Source organism: Sorex fumeus, unplaced genomic scaffold, assembly GCF_029834395.1.
Source record: "Sorex fumeus unplaced genomic scaffold, SorFum_2.1 ptg000044l, whole genome shotgun sequence".
NCBI lineage: Eukaryota > Metazoa > Chordata > Mammalia > Eulipotyphla > Soricidae > Sorex > Sorex fumeus.
The window spans coordinates 40109669-40130761 of record NW_026606101.1 but is presented as its reverse complement, the minus strand read 5'-3'; the positions used below and the strand labels follow the sequence as shown (position 1 = coordinate 40130761).

Here is a 21093-nt window from a genome sequence, read left to right as displayed (position 1 = left end):
ACACTTGTGTATACCTAGGTCGAGAACTCAACATGGTGAATGACCTGGCACCTGAGTTGCGCAGGAGGAAAAGAGCGGCTTGGAACACCTTCAAGAGCATCTAAGAGGACGATGAACCTCTGGCTTCAGGCACATCTCTTTGACTCCACCATTCTTCCTGCATTAACATATGACTCGGAGACCTGGGCCCTACGAAAACAGGATGAGAACGGTATTCGGGTCTCCCAAACAGGAATCGAAAGAGCTATGCTTGGAGTATCACGCTTTACTCAAGTGAGAGAAAGAATCTGGAGTTCCAACCTCCGTCGACAGTTGAGAATCAGGGACGCTCTCTCGTTTGCCAAAGTGTCGAAAATCAGATGGGCTGGACACGTAATGTGATTTGGAGATGACCGCTGGACTAGAGCCTTTACTGACTGGATGCCATGGGATATCAAAAGATTGTGTCGCCGCCCATCTACGAGATGGTCAGACTTCTTCCTCAAGACCCTGAACAATCAGTTTGAAGCTTTTCATGTTCCTGGGGCGAACAGACAGCATTGGGCTACACTAGCATGCGACAGGGACAAATGGAGACGTTACTGGCACCTGCTCAAGCAAACTGATGAGTAACGGGATGTCAAGTGAGTGATCAAGTGATTAGAGGGTACAATATTACTATGGTTTCCCGTCAACCTGGTGCCAATGTGAACTGTTAACACAGCCCAGTGAATCCTTTCAACCCAATTCCCCCCTTGGTAACCTTTGTTTTCAGAACTTTAAGTTTTTGTATTTTTTTAATCTATTTTGATTTTTGCCTCTTTTTTTTTTTTTGCTTTGTTTCTTTGTATTCTACATATCAGTGATATTCTCCAATGTTTATCATTTGGTGGGGAGGGGTAAGTGGAGGTACTTTGGGTCACTCTTGCCTGTTCTCAGAGTTTACTCCTGACCAGGGTCATGTCTGACAATTTCTAGGAAATCAAACTTTGGTGCGGAGGACAGAGTCTGGGCTGGCCGCACTCATGGCAAGTGCCTGATCAGCCCTGTCTTTGTTGTTTTGGTTGGCACTTGGATTATTTCCATATTTTAGCTATTGTAAATAGTATTGCAGTAAACACAGGCGTGCATATATCTTTTTGAATTTCTGCATTTGTGTTTTTGAGTAAATACTTACAACTATCATTGGTAGATAATGTTAGTTATATTTTTAATTTTTTAAATAAGCAAGATTCAATGATAATTGTTTTTTTTCTATGATAATTCTTTGGCTACACCAATAAAGTAACTGTTTTTACTAATTTTGAATTAGCTGTTCAATCCAATCACAGGGTGAGTTTTCTAAAATTGTAACTCCTGGGATAAACTTCTTAATAAGTGAATCACACAAATGAACAGTTCTACATATTTTTGTGTATTGTACAAGCTCACTGGTTTGTTGACCACCACACTAGTATCCTCTGCATTCTAAAGCTTTACCAAGACCAAGCAGGCTGCCTCTAGGAATGATAGTAAAGCAGGAGAGAGGGATTGAGGGTATTAGGAAGCAGTAAGAGGCTGGGGTCTGCTTCCTCTTGTCCCCTGCCTGCTTTGACTTGCCTTTCTTTAGCCTGACCCCGAGGACAAACAAGTCTGAATAAGAGTGGTGGGTTGAGAAGAAATCAGAGTGATGGGAAAGGTCAGTAGACATACTGGTAGCTTGTATTTTGTAACTGACCAAGCCCTGGCTGCACAGTTCTGCTCTAAATGGATGTAGTGGATGTATGCTTGACTGAGTCTTCATTGTATGCCCAAAAGTAAAAGTCATCTTTGTGTTTACCACAGGAATGAATTAATCCTAAATTACAGTCGACATCCCACTGATTGTTGTGGTTGGAAAATGAACCTCTCTCTGCAGTTAATTCTTATTCATTCTATTATTGTTGATCCTTACAAAAGAGTAATGAGATTTGAATTTTAAATTTGTTTTCCCCCTCAACACTAAACTAAAATTGTAAATGTATGACTAAACGTATAGATGGTTTTTGTCCGGTTTTTGGAGTGGTGCCTTTTGCAGAGGGAGTATGGACTAGAGGAAGCTAAGAAAGCATTGTATTATTGATAGAAGTAGTATCCATTATATGTGTGTGTTTGTGTGTGTGTGTGTGTGTGTAGGAATCGAACCCGGGTCGGCCTCATACAGGACAAACACCCTAGCTGCTGTGTTATTGCTCCAGCCCATATGGGTAGGGTGTTTGCCTTTTATGAGACCAACCCGGTTTCGATTCCTTCATCCCTATTGGAGAACCTAGCAAGCTACCGAGAGTGTCCCGCATGCACGGCAAAGCCTGGCAAGCTCCCCATGACGTATTCGATATGCCAGAACAATAACAAGTCTCACGATGAAGACATCACTGGTGCCCACTCGAGCAAATCGATTAACAATGGGAGAACAGTGCTACAGTGCTACATAGATAGATAGATAGATAGATAGATAGATAGATAGATAGATAGATAAAGAGATAGAATAAGGAAAAAATTTAATCAGTGGAAAAGAGCCAAAATCAGTGTTAAACTTGGTGAGTCACTGCATAAATTATTTTATTTCTATGTTCTTCAAGCCTTCTAAATATTTTAAGTTTTATGCATATTTTTTGTTAAATTTAATCTGAGATTCTGAATATAAAATTTAGATCATGGTTCTTCAATAAAATATTTTTTAAAGATCTTAGCACTTGGGCTTTAAGCCCATGTTCTCTCTTAAGCACATGTTTCTTTCTCTCTTCTGCTTCTTAAACTCTTGATAACAGTGTATTCTCTCTCTCTGTCTCTGTCTCTCTGTGTCTGTCTGTCTCTCTCTTTGTTTTTTTCCATACCTGGCTGTGCTCAGGGCTTACTTCTGCTTCTGCTCTCAACAGTCACTCCTGGCTGTGCTTAGGGACATATAGGGGGACAAGGATAAACAAGGTGACTGCATGAAAGGCAGACTCTTTACTTGCTGTACTCTCTGTCTCTCTGTCTCTATCTCTGTCTCTCTGTCTCTCTGTCTCTCTCTGTCTCTCTGTCTCTCTCTCTCTCTCTCTCTCTCTGACCTCTGTATTCTCTTGAATGTATCTCTTTCTCATTTCTGTGGTGTCACATAGTCTTGTGAAACAAACGATGCATTCCAACATTTTTTCTACAGAATATCCACTGAATTTTAAGTTTCCTTAAATAGTAAGTGCTGAAATGTAGACGCCAAATGTGATGATAATAGAAATTTGTTCATACACAGTAATTCATTCTCTGATTTTTTAAATATAAATAAAACTTTTTAGATTGATAATGTTTCATGGCCTTCCTCCCTGTGAAAATTTGGTTATGTTTCTGTTAAAATAATTGTGTTGGGGAATATGTTCATTGATGAATTAGAATTTTGTTGTTTTCAAGTCCTGGGGCTCTTATGCTTCCAGAAGTGTTGGTTTCAACTTGTTCAACACTGGCGATGGTAACCAGTGTTCTTTAAAATAAGACAAGTCTTGGGGCTGGAGCGTAGCACAGCGGGTAGGGCATTTGTCTTGCACGTGGCTGACCCGTGTTCGATTCCCAGCATCCCATATGGTCCCCTGTGCATTGCCAGGTGTGACCCAAAAAGCAAAAATAAATAAATAAAATAAATAAAGAAGACAAGTCTTCAGTTTTGTGCATATTTAATCTTGAGTGTTGAAAGGATACTGATAAGTATTGATTACTTTCTTCTAGACTGTTGGAGTTGGCATGGCCCAGGATAGGGCACCAGAGCTGGATGGTGGCATGCCTGAGCCAGACAGAAACCATTCCAACAGTAGTACCTTGTCAGACAGAAGGCTCAGCAACTCCAGCCTTTGTAGCATTGAAGAAGAGCACAGAAGTGTGTATGAGATGGTGCAACGGATTCTCTTGTCAACACGAGGCTATGTCAACTTTGTGAATGAAGTGTTTCGTCAGGTTGGTGTCTGCACAAGTGTGTTATAAACTCACAAAATTTCAGAGTTTTATTCTTGCACTTTAAATTCTCCACTAAATGGTATTGAGTTGGTCTGAAGTACAGAACTGAATAAATAATGATCCCTCAAATTCCCTTTTTAATTTGTTGTATGCAGTTTTGTGATTTTTAATTTTTATTTTGTAACTTTCTTACATGTGGAGAAAAAGTTCTATGTTTGAAAAAAAATCCCTTCATCATATCTTCAATAGCACAGCGGGTAGGGCGTTCGCCTTACAAGCGGCCAACATGGCCGACCCGAGTTCGATTCCTCCGCCCCTCTCGGAGAGCCCGGCAAGCTACCGAGAGTATTCGATATGCCAGACACAGTAACAACAAAGTCTCCAATGGAGACGTTACTGGGCCCGCTCGAGCAAATCGACGATCAACGGGAGGGCCTTTACCTTTACCTTTACCATATCTTCAAGTTTCCATATTAAACTTTGAACCTAGTGGTAGGTGGAATGAAAGCTGTTTCTTATTATCTGTAACTAAATTAGCATAGACCCGCAGTGATTTCAGTGAGGTGGGGAGGAGAGGAAGTAGCCTTGAGAGACGGGAGTGCTGCCACCTTTCTTCTTCACCCACCTCCAAGAAAATGCCACAGAGGACCACGGCTGGTAAAGTCTGCCACGAGTCCCCATGCACTTTCTTGCTTCCTTCTCCCCAGCTCGGCCAGGCCCTCACATGCTCCACCTCGGTTCCGCTTGTTTCATAGAGCAGGGCACGCCTTCACTGCTCACTATGCAGACCCTTGGGGCGCTGTGGAGCCCTACTATGAGAATGAGGCACAAGCCTTCCTGTGACTGAACCCAGTCCACTCCCTGGCGCCACACCATCCCAACTCACATGGGTACAGCTCTGGAGTGCTACAGGATGGTCCAGGCGATCTCCAACAGTGCGGGATCAGATCACATGCCATGCTCAGGCCTCTCATCTAACTGCCAGCCTATTTAACCAAGAACCACTGGGAGCCGTGGAATTCCTGAGCACTGTTTACAAAGACCCCAATTTTTATCATTAAAAAAGGAAGGCAATACTGCAGTTAGGGCACATGCTGAGCATGCACCCAGGCAGGACTGAATTTCTGAAACCACATGATTTCTGAAACAATGCTGGGGAGCACTGTGACGTGCAGCCCTCGGAGACCCCAGGCACCACCGGGTGATCCAAGTATCACTGTAACTGAAGAACCAGAGAAGCACCACATTATCCAGCCCCGCGATGACCACTGACCCGGCTGACCAAGAGCTCTCAGTGGGGCTCCCGGACTAAGTAACCGCCACTTAGAAGGCCCTAAATAAATAAACATTCTTTAACACTGTTCTTCATTTATGTCATTTTTGACTGTAATGATTTTTTCACTTCTACTCTTATACTTTCTTGTGCTTTGCTGACTTTCTTGTGTTATTTCTTTGAACATCCTCATAGTGTCACTGAAGACACTGTCTGAGGATCTTATGACGTTAGATCTTCAGTGATACTATTTTCATTCAAAGAGCTTGGTGGCCTTCTCAGTGCTTTGCCCATTGTTTTTCTGTTGTTTTTGTTGTGCTGGGGCTGAGTCTTTGTAGTAACCCCCCTTGAAAGATCCTCAAGCATTACAGTGGAGATTGCTCTCTGTCTTCTCTGCCCATCCTCACAGAATGACAGGAAAATAACTGAGCAGCATATAATTTGAGTAGCTGAGTAGCTATGTTGCATTTCTCTGGCCTCACACTTCAGGGGCTGAGGTGTGAACCTTTCATATAATGCGGGTCCAGTGTGGTGTCTGCTGGGACCCCCAAGTAGGGAGGAGCTCTGGTTCTCATTCCAGACTAATGATACAAGCTGGAGGCAGGCCTCCCCTGAGAGAGTGGAGCAACAAGCAGAAGGTTCAATGTTTTAGTGAATTTTTTAAAAAACTTTATTTGAACATTATGGTTTACAGTGCTGTTCATAATACAGGTCTGGGCTTTCAGTGCTCCAGCACTAATCCCACCACCATGGTGACCTTCCCTCCACCATGGTTCCATTTTCCCAACCACCCTCCAAGCCTACTTCCTTAGCAGGCACACAATACTTTGTTTTATATTGTTTGTTACAACCAAATAGATAAAGAACTTATTAAAAGTTCTTTAGCAAAAGGAAATTTGTGAAAATTTTTATATCTTACCCCTGAATTGCTAAGTCTTTCCTGAGGATTTACTTTAAAAGCTTTTTGCTGCTAGTTGAACCTTGTGTGTTGTTTTGATTTCTTGAGTTCAGTGGTTTTCTATGTTACTTTCCTGTCTAATTTGGTGTGCTTTTATTGGAATTTCAGTATTGTGGAGTTTGGAGCTGTCCAGAAACTTTAGGATCTATAGAACGGGGACGAGTCTGCAGAGTGTTATTGAAGCTGTGCAACTGGGCCATGGGTGTGGGGGCAGCCGTGGGGTGGGTCTGGCTGCAGCTGTCCGGGCTTCTGCAGGGTAGAGTCCCCGCCTGCCCCTACCCAGGCTGCCTCAGGGTTTCCAGCCAGGAGACTAGCGTGTCTGTCAGTTGGAGCTCCTTGGCCTGCACCTCCTCGGAACTTCAGATATGTTCTACAACTTTTTTTTTTTTATCTGCTTACTTGATTGTGTTACAAATTCATATTATAAATGTACCATCATTTAGAGTTGTCTTTCTATAATGGAGAATAATCTATGAAGGCAGTTAAACTGGATAGTTATTTTGAATTTCTTTGCCACTCAGAATTTTTGTAGATACAAAAAATAAAAAAATCAAAGGAAAGGAAAAATTTGCAAGGATTTAAATTACACATTTAAAACTTTATTATACTTTTGCAACACAAAATGTATGTTCATAACATTTTGTTTATATTTTTGAAATAGAAATGTTACTAAGTACGAATAGTACTACAACTTATTAATGACTTTGTTAGCATTGGTATTTATTTGAACTCACCGTATGTGCTAGTGTTTAGCAACTGGCTCTCAAAAAAGGAAGGAAGGGAGAGAAGGGGAAGGGGCAAGGAAGGGAAAAGGAAGGGAAGGGAGAGAGGAAGATAGGAAAGGAGTGGCAAGGGGAAGAGAAGGGAAGGAAATGGAATGAAAAGAAAAGGTGAGGGGAAGAAAGGAAGGAGGGAGAAGAAAGAAGGTGAGGGGAAGAAAGGAAGGAGGGAGGAGAAAATGGAATTAAACTAAAGGTAAGAAGGAAAAAGTAAAAAGAAAAAATTAAACAACCAAAACAGAAAAGCCCCATTTCATAGTATATCCCAACTTCTGTGGTATAAATTCTCCACATGATCAGTTTAGACTACCATATGATATTATTGAACATAAAGCTACGAAATTGTGTGGTAAAATGCTTACCATTACATGTACCAGTTAGTATATCTATTATATTTTTAGTATATTTATTGTTTGGAATTTCCCAATTCAGTTATCTACATAGCTGATTAAAATATCTACATAGTTTTACATTTTGCTTATTTTTGTGGTAAAGTCATTCATTCCAGATATAGAACTTATTTTATACTTCCATTAACTATTTTAGCCCAATTAAAAATGTTTATTCCTCATATAAGTTTAATGTACACAAAAGTTTGTTACCTTGTGTAGCTTATGAAGAATTTTTGTTTTCTTTTTTGGGTCACACCCAGCGATGCACAGAGGTTAATCCTGGCTCATGTATTCAGGAACAACTCCCAGCGGTGCCTGGGGGACCATATGGGATGCTGGGAATTGAACCCGGGTCAGCCGCAGGCAAGGCAAATACCCTACCCACTATGCTATCCTTCCAGCCCCAAAGAATTTTTGTGTATCAATGGAAAAAGTTATATTTTGATGGCCATTGGAATTGTATGTCATGTAGTACTATAGTTCTGAGCTTGTATTTTGTTAAAGGGAATTTTCACTTCTTATTTTAGGCATTTTTGTTGCCTTCCTGTGATATAGCTGTAACAAGAAAAGTAGTTCAAGTATATAGAAAATGGATTCTCCAGGACAAGCCTGTGTTCATGGAGGAACCGGATAAAAATGATGTTGTTCAGGAAGAAGCTGAAAAATTAGGATTTACAGAGACTGATTCAAAGGAGGTAAAATTTTATCATTTATTTAAATCATTTGTTACGTATAATCTGTATACGAGCTCAGTCACAGGTCCTGTTCAGGAGACACAGTAAACTGGCAGCTCTCTCTCTCTCTCTCTCTCTCTCTCTCTTTTGCTCTTGCTCTCGCTCTCTCTCTTTCTTCCCCCGTCTCTCCTCTCCTTCCCCTTTCCTCTCTCTCTCTCTCTCTCTCTCTCTCTCTCTCTCTCTCTCTCTCTTTGCTCTTGCTCTCGCTCTCTCTTTCTTCCCCCGTCTCTCCTCTCCTTCCCCTTTCCTCTCTCTCTCTCTCTCTCTCTCTCTCTCTCTCTCTCTCTCTCTCTCTCTCTCTCTCTCTCTCTCTTCTCTCTCTCTCTCCTCCCATTCTATGCAAGCCTGGTTCAGTGAAACTGCTACTAAGGATCATTGACCATCTCCATACCTTACACAAATTTGCACAAGCATTGCACCTTTCTTTTTATTGTCTGATGCGACTTGTTTCATTAACCATCATATCTTACTGTGACACTAAAAGCATCTTTGATATGTTTAAGTATCATTTGAGATAGTATGCTTAAAATGTTTGGGCACATTTTTCTTATGTAGTGGCCTATCCCAGAAGCAGTTGGGGTACTACATTGTTGAAAAGACTTATTCTTTTCAGTAAAGCCTCACTGGCAGGTGGTTGGTACTCTTAAAGTTGCTGCTGTCTGAATGAACCACTAGGTTGTGTTAGATAAAACCGGAGGTTATGTAACTCTAAAATGCGAGAGTGGTCCTCTTCCTGCAACACGAAGGAATCAAGCCTTACTTATAGTTCCAGCATTCTCTTTTCCAATTTAATTAGATAAGTTATTTCTAGATTAGATGTATATTTGCAATTGTAGCAAACTTTCAAAAATGTTTATGACTAAGGTAGTATTACTTTTTTTATTTTTTATTTTTTAAATTTTTATTAGTGAAACACCATGAGGTACAGTTGTAGACTTACAACGTTTTGTGCTTGGGTTTCAGATATACAATGATTGAGTACCCATCCCTCCATCAGTGCCCATTCTCCACCACCAATGATCCCAGTAACCCTCCCCTATCCCCCCCACCCACCCCGCCTCCGTGGCAGGGCATTCCCTTTTATTAACTCTCTCCTTTTGGGTGCTGAGGTTTGCAAAAGAGGCATTGAGTGGCAATCATGTTCAATCTATAGTCTACTTTCAGCATGAATCTACCATACTTGGAGGATCCTCCCAACATCCTTACTTTGTGCTTCCTTCTCTATCTGAGCTGCCTTTTCCTCTAGCATGTGCAGCTGGCCTCCAAGCCATGGAGTGAACCTCCTGGAACTTATCTCAACTATTCTTGGGTGTTAGTCTCCTATTTTGTTACTCTATATTCCCCAGATGAATGTAATCTTTCTATGACTGTCCCTCTCTTTCTGACTCATTTCACTTAGCATGATACTTTCCATGTAGTACCACTTGTATGTAAATTTCATGACTTCATCTTTTCTAACAGCTGCACGGTACTGCATTTTGTAGATGTACCAAAGTTTCTTTAACAAGTCATCTGTTCTCAGGCACTTGGTTTTTTTCCAGATTTGGGCTATTGTGAACAGTGTAGCGATGAACATATAAGTGCAGATGCCATTTCGACTATACTTTTTTTGCCTCTTCAGGATATATTCCCAGGAGTGGTATTGCTGGGTCGTATGGGAGCTCAATTTCTAAATTTTTGAGAATCATGCATACTGTTTTCCAAAAGGGCTGAACCAGTTGGCATTCCCACCAGCAGTGAAGTCCCTTTCTCGATGCATCCAGGGCAACACCAGGTGCTTTTGTTCTTTTGGATGTTGGCCAGCCTCTTTAGTGTGAGATGATATCTCATTGTTGTTTTGATCTGCATCTGCCTGATGATTAGTGATGTAGAGCATTTTCTCATGTGCCTTTTAGCCATTTGGATTTTTTCTTTCAGAAATTTTCTATTCATTTTATCACCCCATTTTTTTGATGGGGTTGGATGTTTTCTTCTTGTGGAGTGCAACCAGTGCTTTGTATATCCTTGATATCAATCCCTTATTGGATGGGTATTGGGTGAATATCCTTTCCCATTGTGTAGATTACCTTTTTATTCTGGTCACTATATCTTTTGAGGTCTAGAGGCTTCTTAATTTAAGATAGTCCCATTTGTTTATCTCTGTCTCCACTTGGTTGGTCACTGGAGTGTCGTCTTTGAAGATACTGTTAGCCTCAATATCGTGGAGGGTTTTGCCAACCTTGTCTTCAGTGTACCTTATGGATTTTGGCCTGTTGTTGAGATATTTAATCTATTTTGATCTGACTTTTGTGCATGGTGTTTGGTCAAGGGCTAAGCCCATTTTTTTTTTTTTGCATGTGGTTGTCCAGTTATTCCAGCACCATTTGTTGTAGAGGCTTTCCTTGCACCATTTCACATTTCTTGTTCCCTTATCAAAGATTAGATGTTCATAGATTTAGGGTTGTGTGTATGGATATTCCACACTGTTCCATGTTCTGCGGCCCTGCCTTTGTTCCAGTACCATGCAGTTTTAATTATTACGGCTTAGTAGTAGAGTTTGAAGTTGGGGAAGGTAATGCCTCCCCACAAATTTTTCTCAAGAATTGCTTTAGCTATTCGTGGGCGTTTGTTGTTCCATATGAATTTCAGGAGTGCTTGATCTATTTCTTTGAAGAATTTCATGGGTATCCTTATAGGGATTGCATTGAATATGTATAAAGGTTTGTGGAGTATTGCCATTTTGACGATTTTAATTCTTCCTATTCATGAGCAGGGGATATGTTTCCATTTCCTCGTGTCCTCTTTCATTTCATGAAGTAGCGTTTTGTAGTTTTCATTGTAGAGGTCCTTTACCTCTTTAATTGGGCTGATTCCGAGGTATTTGATTTTCTGGGGCACAATTGTGAACGGGATTATTTTTTTTATGTCACTTTCCTTTGTCTCATTATTTGCGTATAGGAATGCCATGGATCTTCGGGCATTAATTTTATAGCCTGTCACTTTACTGTACAAGTCTATTGTTTCTAGGAGTTTCTTGGTAGAGAATTTAGGATTCTCAAGATATAGTATCATATCATCTGCAAATAGTGAAAGCTTGATTTCTTCCTTTCCTATCTGGATGCCTTTAATGTCTTTTTGTTGCCTAATTGCTTTTGCAAGTACTTCCAGTACTGTATTGAACAGAAGTGGTGATAGTGGGCATCCTTTTCTTGTCCCTAATCTTAGAGGAAAGGTCTTAATTTTTCCCCATTGAGGATAATACTTGCTATGGTTTTGTTGGAGATGGCTTTGACTATCTTGAGGAAAGTTCCTTCAGAACCCATTTTGGTGAGAGTTTTCATCATAAACGAGTGCTGGATCTTGTCAAAAGCTTTCTCTGCATCTATTAATATGATCATATGGTTTTTATTTTTACATTTGTGGATATGATGGATTATGTTGATTGATTTCTAAATGTTAAACATCAGTGGGATGCATCCCCAGGATGGATCCCACTTCATCGCAGAGTATAATCTTTGTGAGGAGTTGTTGGATTCTATTCGGTAATATTTTGTTGAGGATCTTCACGTCCATGTTCATCAGAGATATTGGCCTATAATTTTTTGTTAGTGGTGTCCTTGTTTTCTTTAGTTATTAGGGAGATATGTGCCTCATAGAAACTATTTGGGAGACTTCCTGCTTTTTCAATTTCCTGGAAAAGCTTGAGGAGAACTGGCAACAGGTCTTCTTTAAATGTTTGGAAGAATTTGGTAGTGAATCCATCTGGGCCTGGGCTTTTGTTTTTGGGAAGACTTTTAATTATGGTTTCGATTTCCTTGATATGAATGGGTCTATTCAGGTATTTCAAGTCTTCTTGGCTCAGTCTTGGTAGATTGTAGGAATCCAGGAATTTATCCATTTCTTCTAGGTTCTCTTGTTTTGTGACTCTCAAAGTATTCTGTTGAATTTTATTGGTTTCTGTTGTGATATCCCCTTTTTCATTTCTGATTCAGTTTATCAGTGTTTTCTCTTTCTTTGTGAATCTTGCTAGTGGTTTATCAATCTTGTTTATTTTCTCAAAGAACCAGTTCTTGCTTTCATTGACCTTTTGGATTGTTTTTTGGGTTTCCATGTCGTTAATTTCTGCTCTAAGTTTTATTATTTTTTCCTTCAGCCTGGTTTGGGTTCCTTTTGTCGGTCTTTTTCTAAGATCTTGAGCTGTGAAGTCAAGTTCTCTGGATGTAGGTGCTTTCTTCCTTCCTGAGGAATGTTTGCAAGGCTGTAAATTTTCCTCTTAACACAGCTTTAGCTGCGTCCCATAGCTTCTGTTAGCACGTGTCTTCATTCTCATTTGTTTCCAGGTATCTTTTGATTTCTTTCTTGACTTCCTTCCTGACCCACTCATTGTTCAACATTGAGTTGTTTAATTTCCAGGTGTTTGATTTGGTTTTCCGCATCTGTGTGTGATTTGCTTCTATCTTCAGTGCATTGTGGTCTGAAAAGATAGTTGATACAATTTCTATCTTCCTGATTCTATTGAGGTATGTTTTGTGACCCAGCATGTGGTCTGTTTTAGAGAATGTTCTTTGTGCACTGAAAAAGACTGTTTTTTTTTTCTTTTTGGGGTGTAAAGCCCTGTATAGGTCTGTTAGCCCTCTCTCTTCTATTTCTCCCTTCAAAGCCGGTGTTTCCTTGCTGAATTTTGTTCTTGTTGATCTATCCAGAGGAGATAAGGCGATGTTGAAGTCTCCAACTACTATTGTATTGTTGGCAATGTCCTCCTTAAAATCTGTTAGCAGTTGTTTTAAGTATTTAGCTGGCCCCTCATTAGGTTCATTTACATTTAAGAGTGTAATTTCTTCCTGTTATACATACTCTTTGATAAATAGAAAATGGCCTTCACTGTCCCTTCTAATCTTTTCCAACCTGAAATCTATGTTGTCAGATACTAGCTTGGATACCCCAGCTTTTTGAGGGAGCTGTTTGCTTGCAGGATTGTTTTCCATCCTTTAGAGTCTGTGTTTGCTCTGACTGTTCAGATGAGTTTCTTGTAGGCAGCAGAATGTTGGTTTCAGTTTCTGGATCCATTTTGCCACTCTGTGTCTCTTGATTGGTTCATTTAGACCGTTGACATTGAGAAAGATTTTCACGGGGTTTTGTGCCATCTTTCTGTAAGGGTTTGTTGTGCTTATGGGTGTTTTCCTTCTTGAATTATAGGAGCCCTTTTAGTCCTTCTTTTAGATTCGGTTTTTTAGTCTATGAAGTTCCTGAGTTGTTGTTTATCTATAAAATGGTGTATTGTTCCATCGAGTTTGAGTGAGAGTTTAGCTGGATAAAGTATTCTTGGTGAGGCATTCATTTCATTGAGTTTTTTCACTATATCCCACCATTGTCTTCGGGCTTGGAGGGTTTCCTCTGATAGCTGTGCTGTGAATCCAAGGGGTGCTACTTTGTATGTGATTTCCTTCTTTGACCTTGCTGCTTGCAGTATTGTGTCTCTATCCACCGCATCTATCAGACTATGATATGCCTTGGAGTGTTTTTATTAGGGTCTCCTTTATCTGGTACCCTTCTGGCTCCTTGGATCTGGTTGTCTGCATTCTTTAACTCTGGGAACTTTTCAGCAAAGATTTCTTTCACTGTGGCTTTTTCATTGAAGTTGCCTTCCTGTCCTTCATGTAGTCCAATGATTCTAATGTTGTTCCTCTTGGAGTTATCCCCTAGTTCTCTGATTCGCCTTAGAGCTATTTTGAGGTCATTTCCCATTGTTTGCTGTTGCCTGTATGATTTCTGTTGCTTGTCTTCAAGATCACTAATTCTGTCTTTAGCTGTAGACATTCTATTGCAGAGGGCACCCACTGAGTTTTCAATTTCATCTACTAAATTCTTTATTTGGGACACTTCTTTTTGTAGCTTTCTTATTTCTGCTCTCATTTCTTCCTGTACTATTCTCGACTATTTGTTCCACTGTTTCTTTATATTCTTCCTTTAATTTTCTGGATGTCTGCTCCATTGATTCTTTGAGTAGTTCCTTGAACATCTTCAGCATTTCATCTTGGAATTCTTTATTGGAGAGATCATATTTGTGGGTAACCCCCTGGTGAGGGTTTGGGACTCTTCTCTTCATCCTCTTTTTATAGTGGAGATTTGCGCTTTTTCTTCATGCTGTTGTGGTTGTATGGAGGTAAAACCTTGAGGTTCACTAGCAGTGTTCCCTCTTATTGTGGGAAAGGATTCTGAATAAGGTCGGTTGATGGTGCTCAATCTTCTCCCTTTCTAGAATACGTCCTTCCTCTCAGACATTAATCTGTGACTTATGATAGGTATCTAGTAAAGTGTTAGAGGAGGTGCTCTTTTATATTGGGCTTGAACAGCTTCTTGCACACTGGCCTTTTGTTGGAATTGGGTTAGACCAGTGGATTATGGTTGTATTGTGTTTGAGGTGGCCAGAAATTTTTCCAGAGTATTAGGTGATACAGATTGGGATGTGAGTCGAGAATGCTGGGGTGTGAAATATATCTGTGTCCTCAGAGAAGGTCACACCCACTTTTGAGGAGACCATGCCCCTGTGAAGGCCACGCCCCCAGCCGGTCCTGATACTAGTCCACAGACCAGTGCCCAAGGGCTGGAACTCCCGGGAGTGTCCTCAGGCCACTGTCCGGGTGCCAGGCCAGCGGGATCCCGGGGCTGGATGGGACTCGGGGGTGCCCAGAGGGACGCATCTTGAGGAGGGAAGGTGGGGGCTGGGAGTATTACTTTTAAATATATAGTTCTGATTTAATTAATTTATTTGCTTTAGGTATTTTAGTTTTTTCAGTTTTTATTTTAGTTATTTAGCAAGTCAGTGAACAATGGGAGGAGTGACAGTTATTTTGGGGCCATATCCTCTATGCTCAGTGCTTCTAGCTCTGTACTCAGGAATCACTCTTGCTGGCTCTTGGGTACTATATATGATGCTGGGGATAGAACTCTTAACACCCCTGGGTCTGCTGTGTGTAAGGTAAGTGCCCTACCCACTGTTCCCTCTGGCCCCAGTTTTGAGTTTTCATTATCAGTGAAATCGTGTCAGTAACTAGTCCCAGTATCAAAATTAATAGGCAAGCAAATGTAATTGTTAGTGCATTAGAAGGTTAATATGTCTGTTATGTACTAATCCAGTTATAGGACAGACATTATTTCTTCCACACATACCAAGTACTAATACATACTATTTAAGTACTAGCGATAAAAAGTGTACAAATAGATAAAAGCATTGCCTTGTTGCAATCTATATTCTCATGAATTCTGGTTAATGGAGGAAATTAAATGTGTAGCATATGAGTCTCTTCATTCTGTTAACTGCTTTTTTTTTTTACAGACAGCTTCTGACGGTTCCCGTCATAAGCGATCTTCCAGTTGGGGACGGACATACTCGTTCACTAGTGCAGTAAATAGAGGCTGTGTGGCCGAAGAGGAGAACAGGAATGTGAAGGCTGGGTCCCAGGCAATGCTGCAGGTACAGTAGCCTGAGACAGGCGCCTCAGCGGGAAGTCATTCTCAACAGTTGGTTTATTGGGAGTAACATTGATATTTTTTAATCCACCAGTAAGAAAGCTCGTATACTCTTATTGTAAGGTTTTTTTTTTTTTTTTTTTTGGCGGGGGGAGCTGGGGAGAGGTGGGAGGTTTACTTTCTGTTTTCCCACCTTCAGTTTGTAAAGACTTTAGTTTTCAAGGAAATAGCTGCACTGGCTGCAGTTCCGTCAGAAGGATTTTTATATAGTGAATATGAAAAGGCCAGCTCCAACCTTTAAAGTATCTTCTGAAGAAATATGGGTAGTTGTTTACTTGGATTATTATTATCAGGCAAACTAGTAACTATATAATTTTATAAATAATTCTCCTTTTAAAATGCACCTATTTATGAAGGCAAATGCTAAAGAGAAATCTTTAGTTGTTTCTCTGAAAGCCTGTATGACATAGACATGATACGACTTGTGAACATTGGCAAGAACAGCTTTGTCTCCTTACCTCAGGATATTTTCTTGGAAATGGGAGTTGTAAATTACTTCTGAAGGCCATTCAGCTTGAAAGTCATGACAAATGTAAGCAAAAGGATCAGTGTCTCTGCTTCCCCCGTTCTCTGACCAGATAGCAGATGAACCAGAGGAAATTCCCTCCAGCATCAGTCAGGCTTTCTTTTCACCACATTCTTGTCAAGACTGACTGCTTGAAGTCTTTTTTTTTTTTGTCATTTGAAAATAAAATATAGTTTTACTTATTTCTATTCAGTCTGATTTATCCTTTAGGGTTTTTTTTTTTATTAGTGAGACATCATGAGGTACAGTTGCAGACTTGCAAATTTTGATGTTGGCCATTCTCTTCCTTGTGAGGTAGTGTCTCATTGTCATTTTAATCTACATTTTCCTGATAAAAAGTGATGAGACTTATTGTTAGGAAAATACTTATCCACTTTTGTATCCCTGTTAGCCAGCCATGTGTCTTCTTTAAGGAAGTATCTCTCCAACTTCTCTCCCCGTTTTGATTTTGTTCTTGTTGTTGAGCTTTGCAATTACTTTATATATCTTGGATATTGGCTCTTTGTCAGGTATGTGATTTGCATATATTTTCTCCCATTCTGTAGGGTATCTTTTGATTTGTCAGAGTACCTTTCACATATAGTACCTTTCACATTATGTTCTTTGTTCTTTTTACTTTTTAATTTTTTTCCCTTTTTTTTGTTGATGATGTCATACATTCAGTGACTCACGTTTTGATTTCTTTCATTCTATGGAGAGTCCTGCCTAATGTATTTCGTAGCTCAGCCACTGTGCTCTTTATCTTCTTCATTTCTATTTTAATGTTTTTTTACTCTGAACTTATTGATTGTCTCTTCCACTGATTTATTCAGTTTTTGAACATCAAAAAAGATTGTTTTTTAAATCTTGCTTGTCAGTTTAGAAAATTTGGTATGGTTGGAGATCTTTGCTGACTTTTGTTTCTATCCATCACAATGCCTATATTCAACCCCATACCCTCTATCTGGTTATTTCTGGTGCTCTGTGGTGGAAAAAAAAGTGGTTCTCTGAGTCCAAGTTGGCCCGAGATGGTGCATGTACCTATGGCTTTGTTTTGGCCTGGATGGCGTTTGTGGGGAATAGTGCTTGTAAGTGTCCTGCATATGCAATGCTGAGTTCTAGATGGTCTGGGCTTTGTCCCAGGGTTCACAGTTTCTAGGCAAAGTATGACCAGGCTGAGCAGTGATTTGGGTCATTTATGCATGTGTGCATAATAGCTCTTCAGGAACATAGTACTCTTAGTAGTTAATTAGCGAAGGAGGTGGTTGTGTTTCTGTTTCTGTCTATACTTACAGAGCTGAAGTTTTGAAGACCTGGGTTGCACCCCATGGTGTGATGATGCAGTTGTTTAGTATGTCCATGGTATGAAAACTGTTTTTTCGGTGGGTGGTGCAGTTGGGAGGTTATACCCATATGCGTTTAGGGCTTAGTCCTGGCTCTGTGCTTGGGATCACTCCAAGCAGTTTTCAGTGGGATGCTCTAGATTGAGAACAGGTCAGTTGCATGCACCCTACCTGCCTTACTATCACCTCAGCCCCTATGCAACAAGTTAAAGTGGGTTACAAGGACCTAGTAACTGTTTGGTCATGTAGGTTCATCCACTAAAAAATATCTTGAGTATATATTGACAATACTAGCTTTAATTGAAATAACTCATAGTTGATTCATTGGTTGAGTGAAATTAATATTGTCTTTAGGCAAAATTTGTTCATATGTCCTGGTGCTGGGAAATTACACTGGTCGAGGGATGGGTATCAGAACATCATATGACTGAAATCCAATCATGGACAGCTTTTCAAATAAATAAATTTCAAAGTAAAAATTTGTTCATACTTAGTAACTTTAGTAACAAGTCTCACAATGTTACTGGGCCCACTCAAGCAAATCAATGAACAGTGACAGTGACAGTGACTTACATGTTTATTTTTATTTTATAATATAAAATTTGTTGATTTTAAGGTATTTTTGACAAATGCTGCAAACGTATTTTTGCTGGAACCTTGTGCTGAAGTTCCCATACTCTTGAAAGAACAAGTTGACGCCTGTAAAGCCGTTTTGATTATTTTTAGGCGAATGATAATGGAGCTCACAATGAATAAAAAGACATGGTGAGTTTAAAGTCTATTACTATTGTACAGTAATTGTTTCTGCTTTGAAACATGATAATTAGGATATTAAAGCCGCTGTTTATTAGGTGACTTTACAAAGTTAAAAACAAATTGATTGTAAGACTTTTGTTATTATTTATATCAACCAAAAAGATGGTACTTGTCATTAATTTTTTAATTTTCTTGAATTAAGAGGTTGTATTACTTAATAGTAGTTTTCCTTTTTTCCTCTTTTTGTTGGGGGGAGGACTTTTTTTGAGGGGTAGGAAGCTTCCCTCGCGGTGGTGCTGAGGATCATTAGGATTGTACAAGCAGTATACGGGAGGCTATACAGGACTGGGATTGAGCCTGGGTTGTATGCCAGGCAGCCTTTTGTACTATTTCTCCAGCCTCTGGACTTTTACGTTTTTAACTGTCATCATCTAGTTTTTGTGAAAAATGGTATCTGGTATTCTAGTCCTCTGGTGGTGGGTGTGGTACTGTAACATTGCATGCCTAAAAGAAATATTAAAACTATTATAAACTATTATATACCTCAATTTACAAATTAAAAGGAAAACAAAACCCAAAATATCTTCATAAACACAGAATTTTGTTAGTTGTTACAAATCTGAGATTTTAATTCATTTTGAAAAACATTTTAAATGATAAATTATCAGAACAATTAATTTAGTAGCTTCTTTTAACTGTTCTTGTGTAAACTATTTTTAGCCTTCATTTTTATTTGATGTTTTTAATAATATCCTAAAGATAATAAGTGGATTTTGTTTTTGTGTCTTCTCTTGTGGCTATTTCTACATCACTGCAGCTTAGGAATTGCTTATGAAAGTTCTTAGCAATACACTAGAGAGCCTCTGTGCCACTTTGTACTTTTATTCCCCTTGCATCAGAGACAGTTACTCTGCCCTGCCTTTGAAATGCCCATCTAGTCTGTCCTACCAAACTAAGACTTCTGATCGGACTGGTCAGTTTGTCACCTGAGTCTTCTCTCCCTTCTCTCCATCCAGAAGACCCTTCACACTAGCATTTGTGGCAACCCTCCTTACTGGAAATCTGTGGGGTCTGTATTCGCAAGTCTATTCTGCTTACTCTCTTTAGATGTCCTCCAGTCAGGAAGAATTCTTTCTGCAGTTGGTGGAAATCAGAGAAATGAGGTGTGATTGAGGTCGCAAAAGCTGCAGACCATTGAGTCCAGCCCTTTAGTTTCAAAGATGAGGGATGAATGGGCCCATAGGAATTGCCCTGCATCCTGTGAGACTGTTTCTGCCATCTCCCCCCAATACCACCTGTAACCATTGAAGAGGAGGCCTCAGTTTAACCTTCCAGCTGTTGTGAGCCATCCTCTCCTCTCCTCTCCTCTCCTCTCCTCTCCTCTCCTCTCCTCTCCTCTCCTCTCCTCTCCTCTCCTCTCCTCTCCTCTCCTCTCCTCTCCTCTCCTCTCCTCTCCTCTCCTCTCCTCTCCTCTCCTCTCCTCTCCTCTCCTCTCCTCTCCTCTCCTCTCCTCTCCTCTCCTCTCCTCTCCTCTCCTCTCCTCTCCTCTCCTCTCCTCTCCTCTCCTCTCCTCTCCTCTCCTCTCCTCTCCTCTCCTCTCCTCTCCTCTCCTCTCCTCTCCTTTCCTTCCTTCCTTCCTTCCTTCCTTCCTTCCTTCCTTCCTTCCTTCCTCCATGCTCGTCTGGAGCATGTTTGCTGCCTGCAGATTTCTGTCATCTCTTTCCTGGGTGCTATTCTGTTCTTTTCTGGATTAAAACTCAGGTTTGCAAACCCTTTGTATTCTAAAACTTAGATCTTAGACCTAGGTAACCTATTTTACCTAGGGAAATATTCCAACCTTGGGGTTTTTTTCTTAGGGGGAGGATTTCCCACTGGAATCTTGTAGTGTAGAAAGATCATGATATAAGCCTCACAATTATTAAGTGATTATTTTGAGATATACATTTTTGTCACATATCTCACACCTTTAAGCTTTATACTGTTTATGTAAATATTATAGTACTGAACAATAAGGACTTAAGCAAAGTTAAAAACTGAAGTCGGTGGGCCAATTGTCTCTCACTAAGGAATCACTCCTGGTGGTGCTCAGAGGACCATACGACATGCTGAGGATTGAACACAGTGTTAACAAGGCAAATGTCCTACCTGCTGTACTATCACTCCAGCCCTGTTAGGTAGTTTTTATTGAATGAAATTTACTGAGGAAGAAGTGAGGGGAGAGAAAAAGAGGATATTGGTTTCTTTAAAGAAGAAAAATAAGAAACAAGCAACGATATGCGTTTAAAGGACAAAACAGGTTTGAAAGAGCAAGCTTCACTCTCTTTTTTTGTCCAAAAGAGTCTGCACGTGAATGTCATAGTGTTCTAGCTTTCGTAGGTTCAGAAATTTCATAGGTTTTGTGGCAGTAGTTTTTATGATTGAGATTTGCTTGACAATTTTTGGATGTCTTGTTTTCATCATGTACCAGCAGTGGGTAGGAGTGTGGAGGGAGCCACTTAGGTGCAGGGGGTCATTCTTTCCTGTGTGACTGATGGCACTGAGGGCTCCCTTTTCCTTCCCTTGTGACTGGGACCATAGGACCCTGAACACAGCAAGGATCAGGCTATCCTCCACTCTGAATATTTCTTCCCTCATTCAGCTCATAACTGTCACTGTCTGCTCCATGCACAGATTTTCTATGATGTGGTAGGTGGGTTTTTTTTTTCCTACCCCCTGTAATTCTAGAATCCACAGTGTATAGGAACTAGCAAACTAGTACAAAAAAAGTGCATTGAGTATGTTTGCTAACAGAGAACCATGGTAACCAAAATTCAACTGAAATCAGCTGCAAATAAGATAGGAAATCTGATGATCATTATATACCATGAGAAGTTTAATGAGTTTCAGTGCCATGTTAAAAGAAAATACTGTTCTGGTATGC

At 40.1% G+C, this 21093-nt stretch overlaps 1 protein-coding gene across 1 annotated transcript in view; it reads left to right on the top strand.

The window, feature by feature from the left end:
- RALGAPA2 (Ral GTPase activating protein catalytic subunit alpha 2) overlaps positions 1–21093 on the top strand; it is a 380552-nt gene that overhangs the window by 116619 nt on the left and 242840 nt on the right. The window contains exons 10-13 of the mRNA XM_056121724.1: positions 3700–3924; positions 7854–8021; positions 15376–15513; positions 18034–18182. Of these exons, the coding sequence (XP_055977699.1) occupies positions 3700–3924; positions 7854–8021; positions 15376–15513; positions 18034–18182 (680 nt within the window). The remainder of the gene's footprint in view (positions 1–3699; positions 3925–7853; positions 8022–15375; positions 15514–18033; positions 18183–21093) is intronic.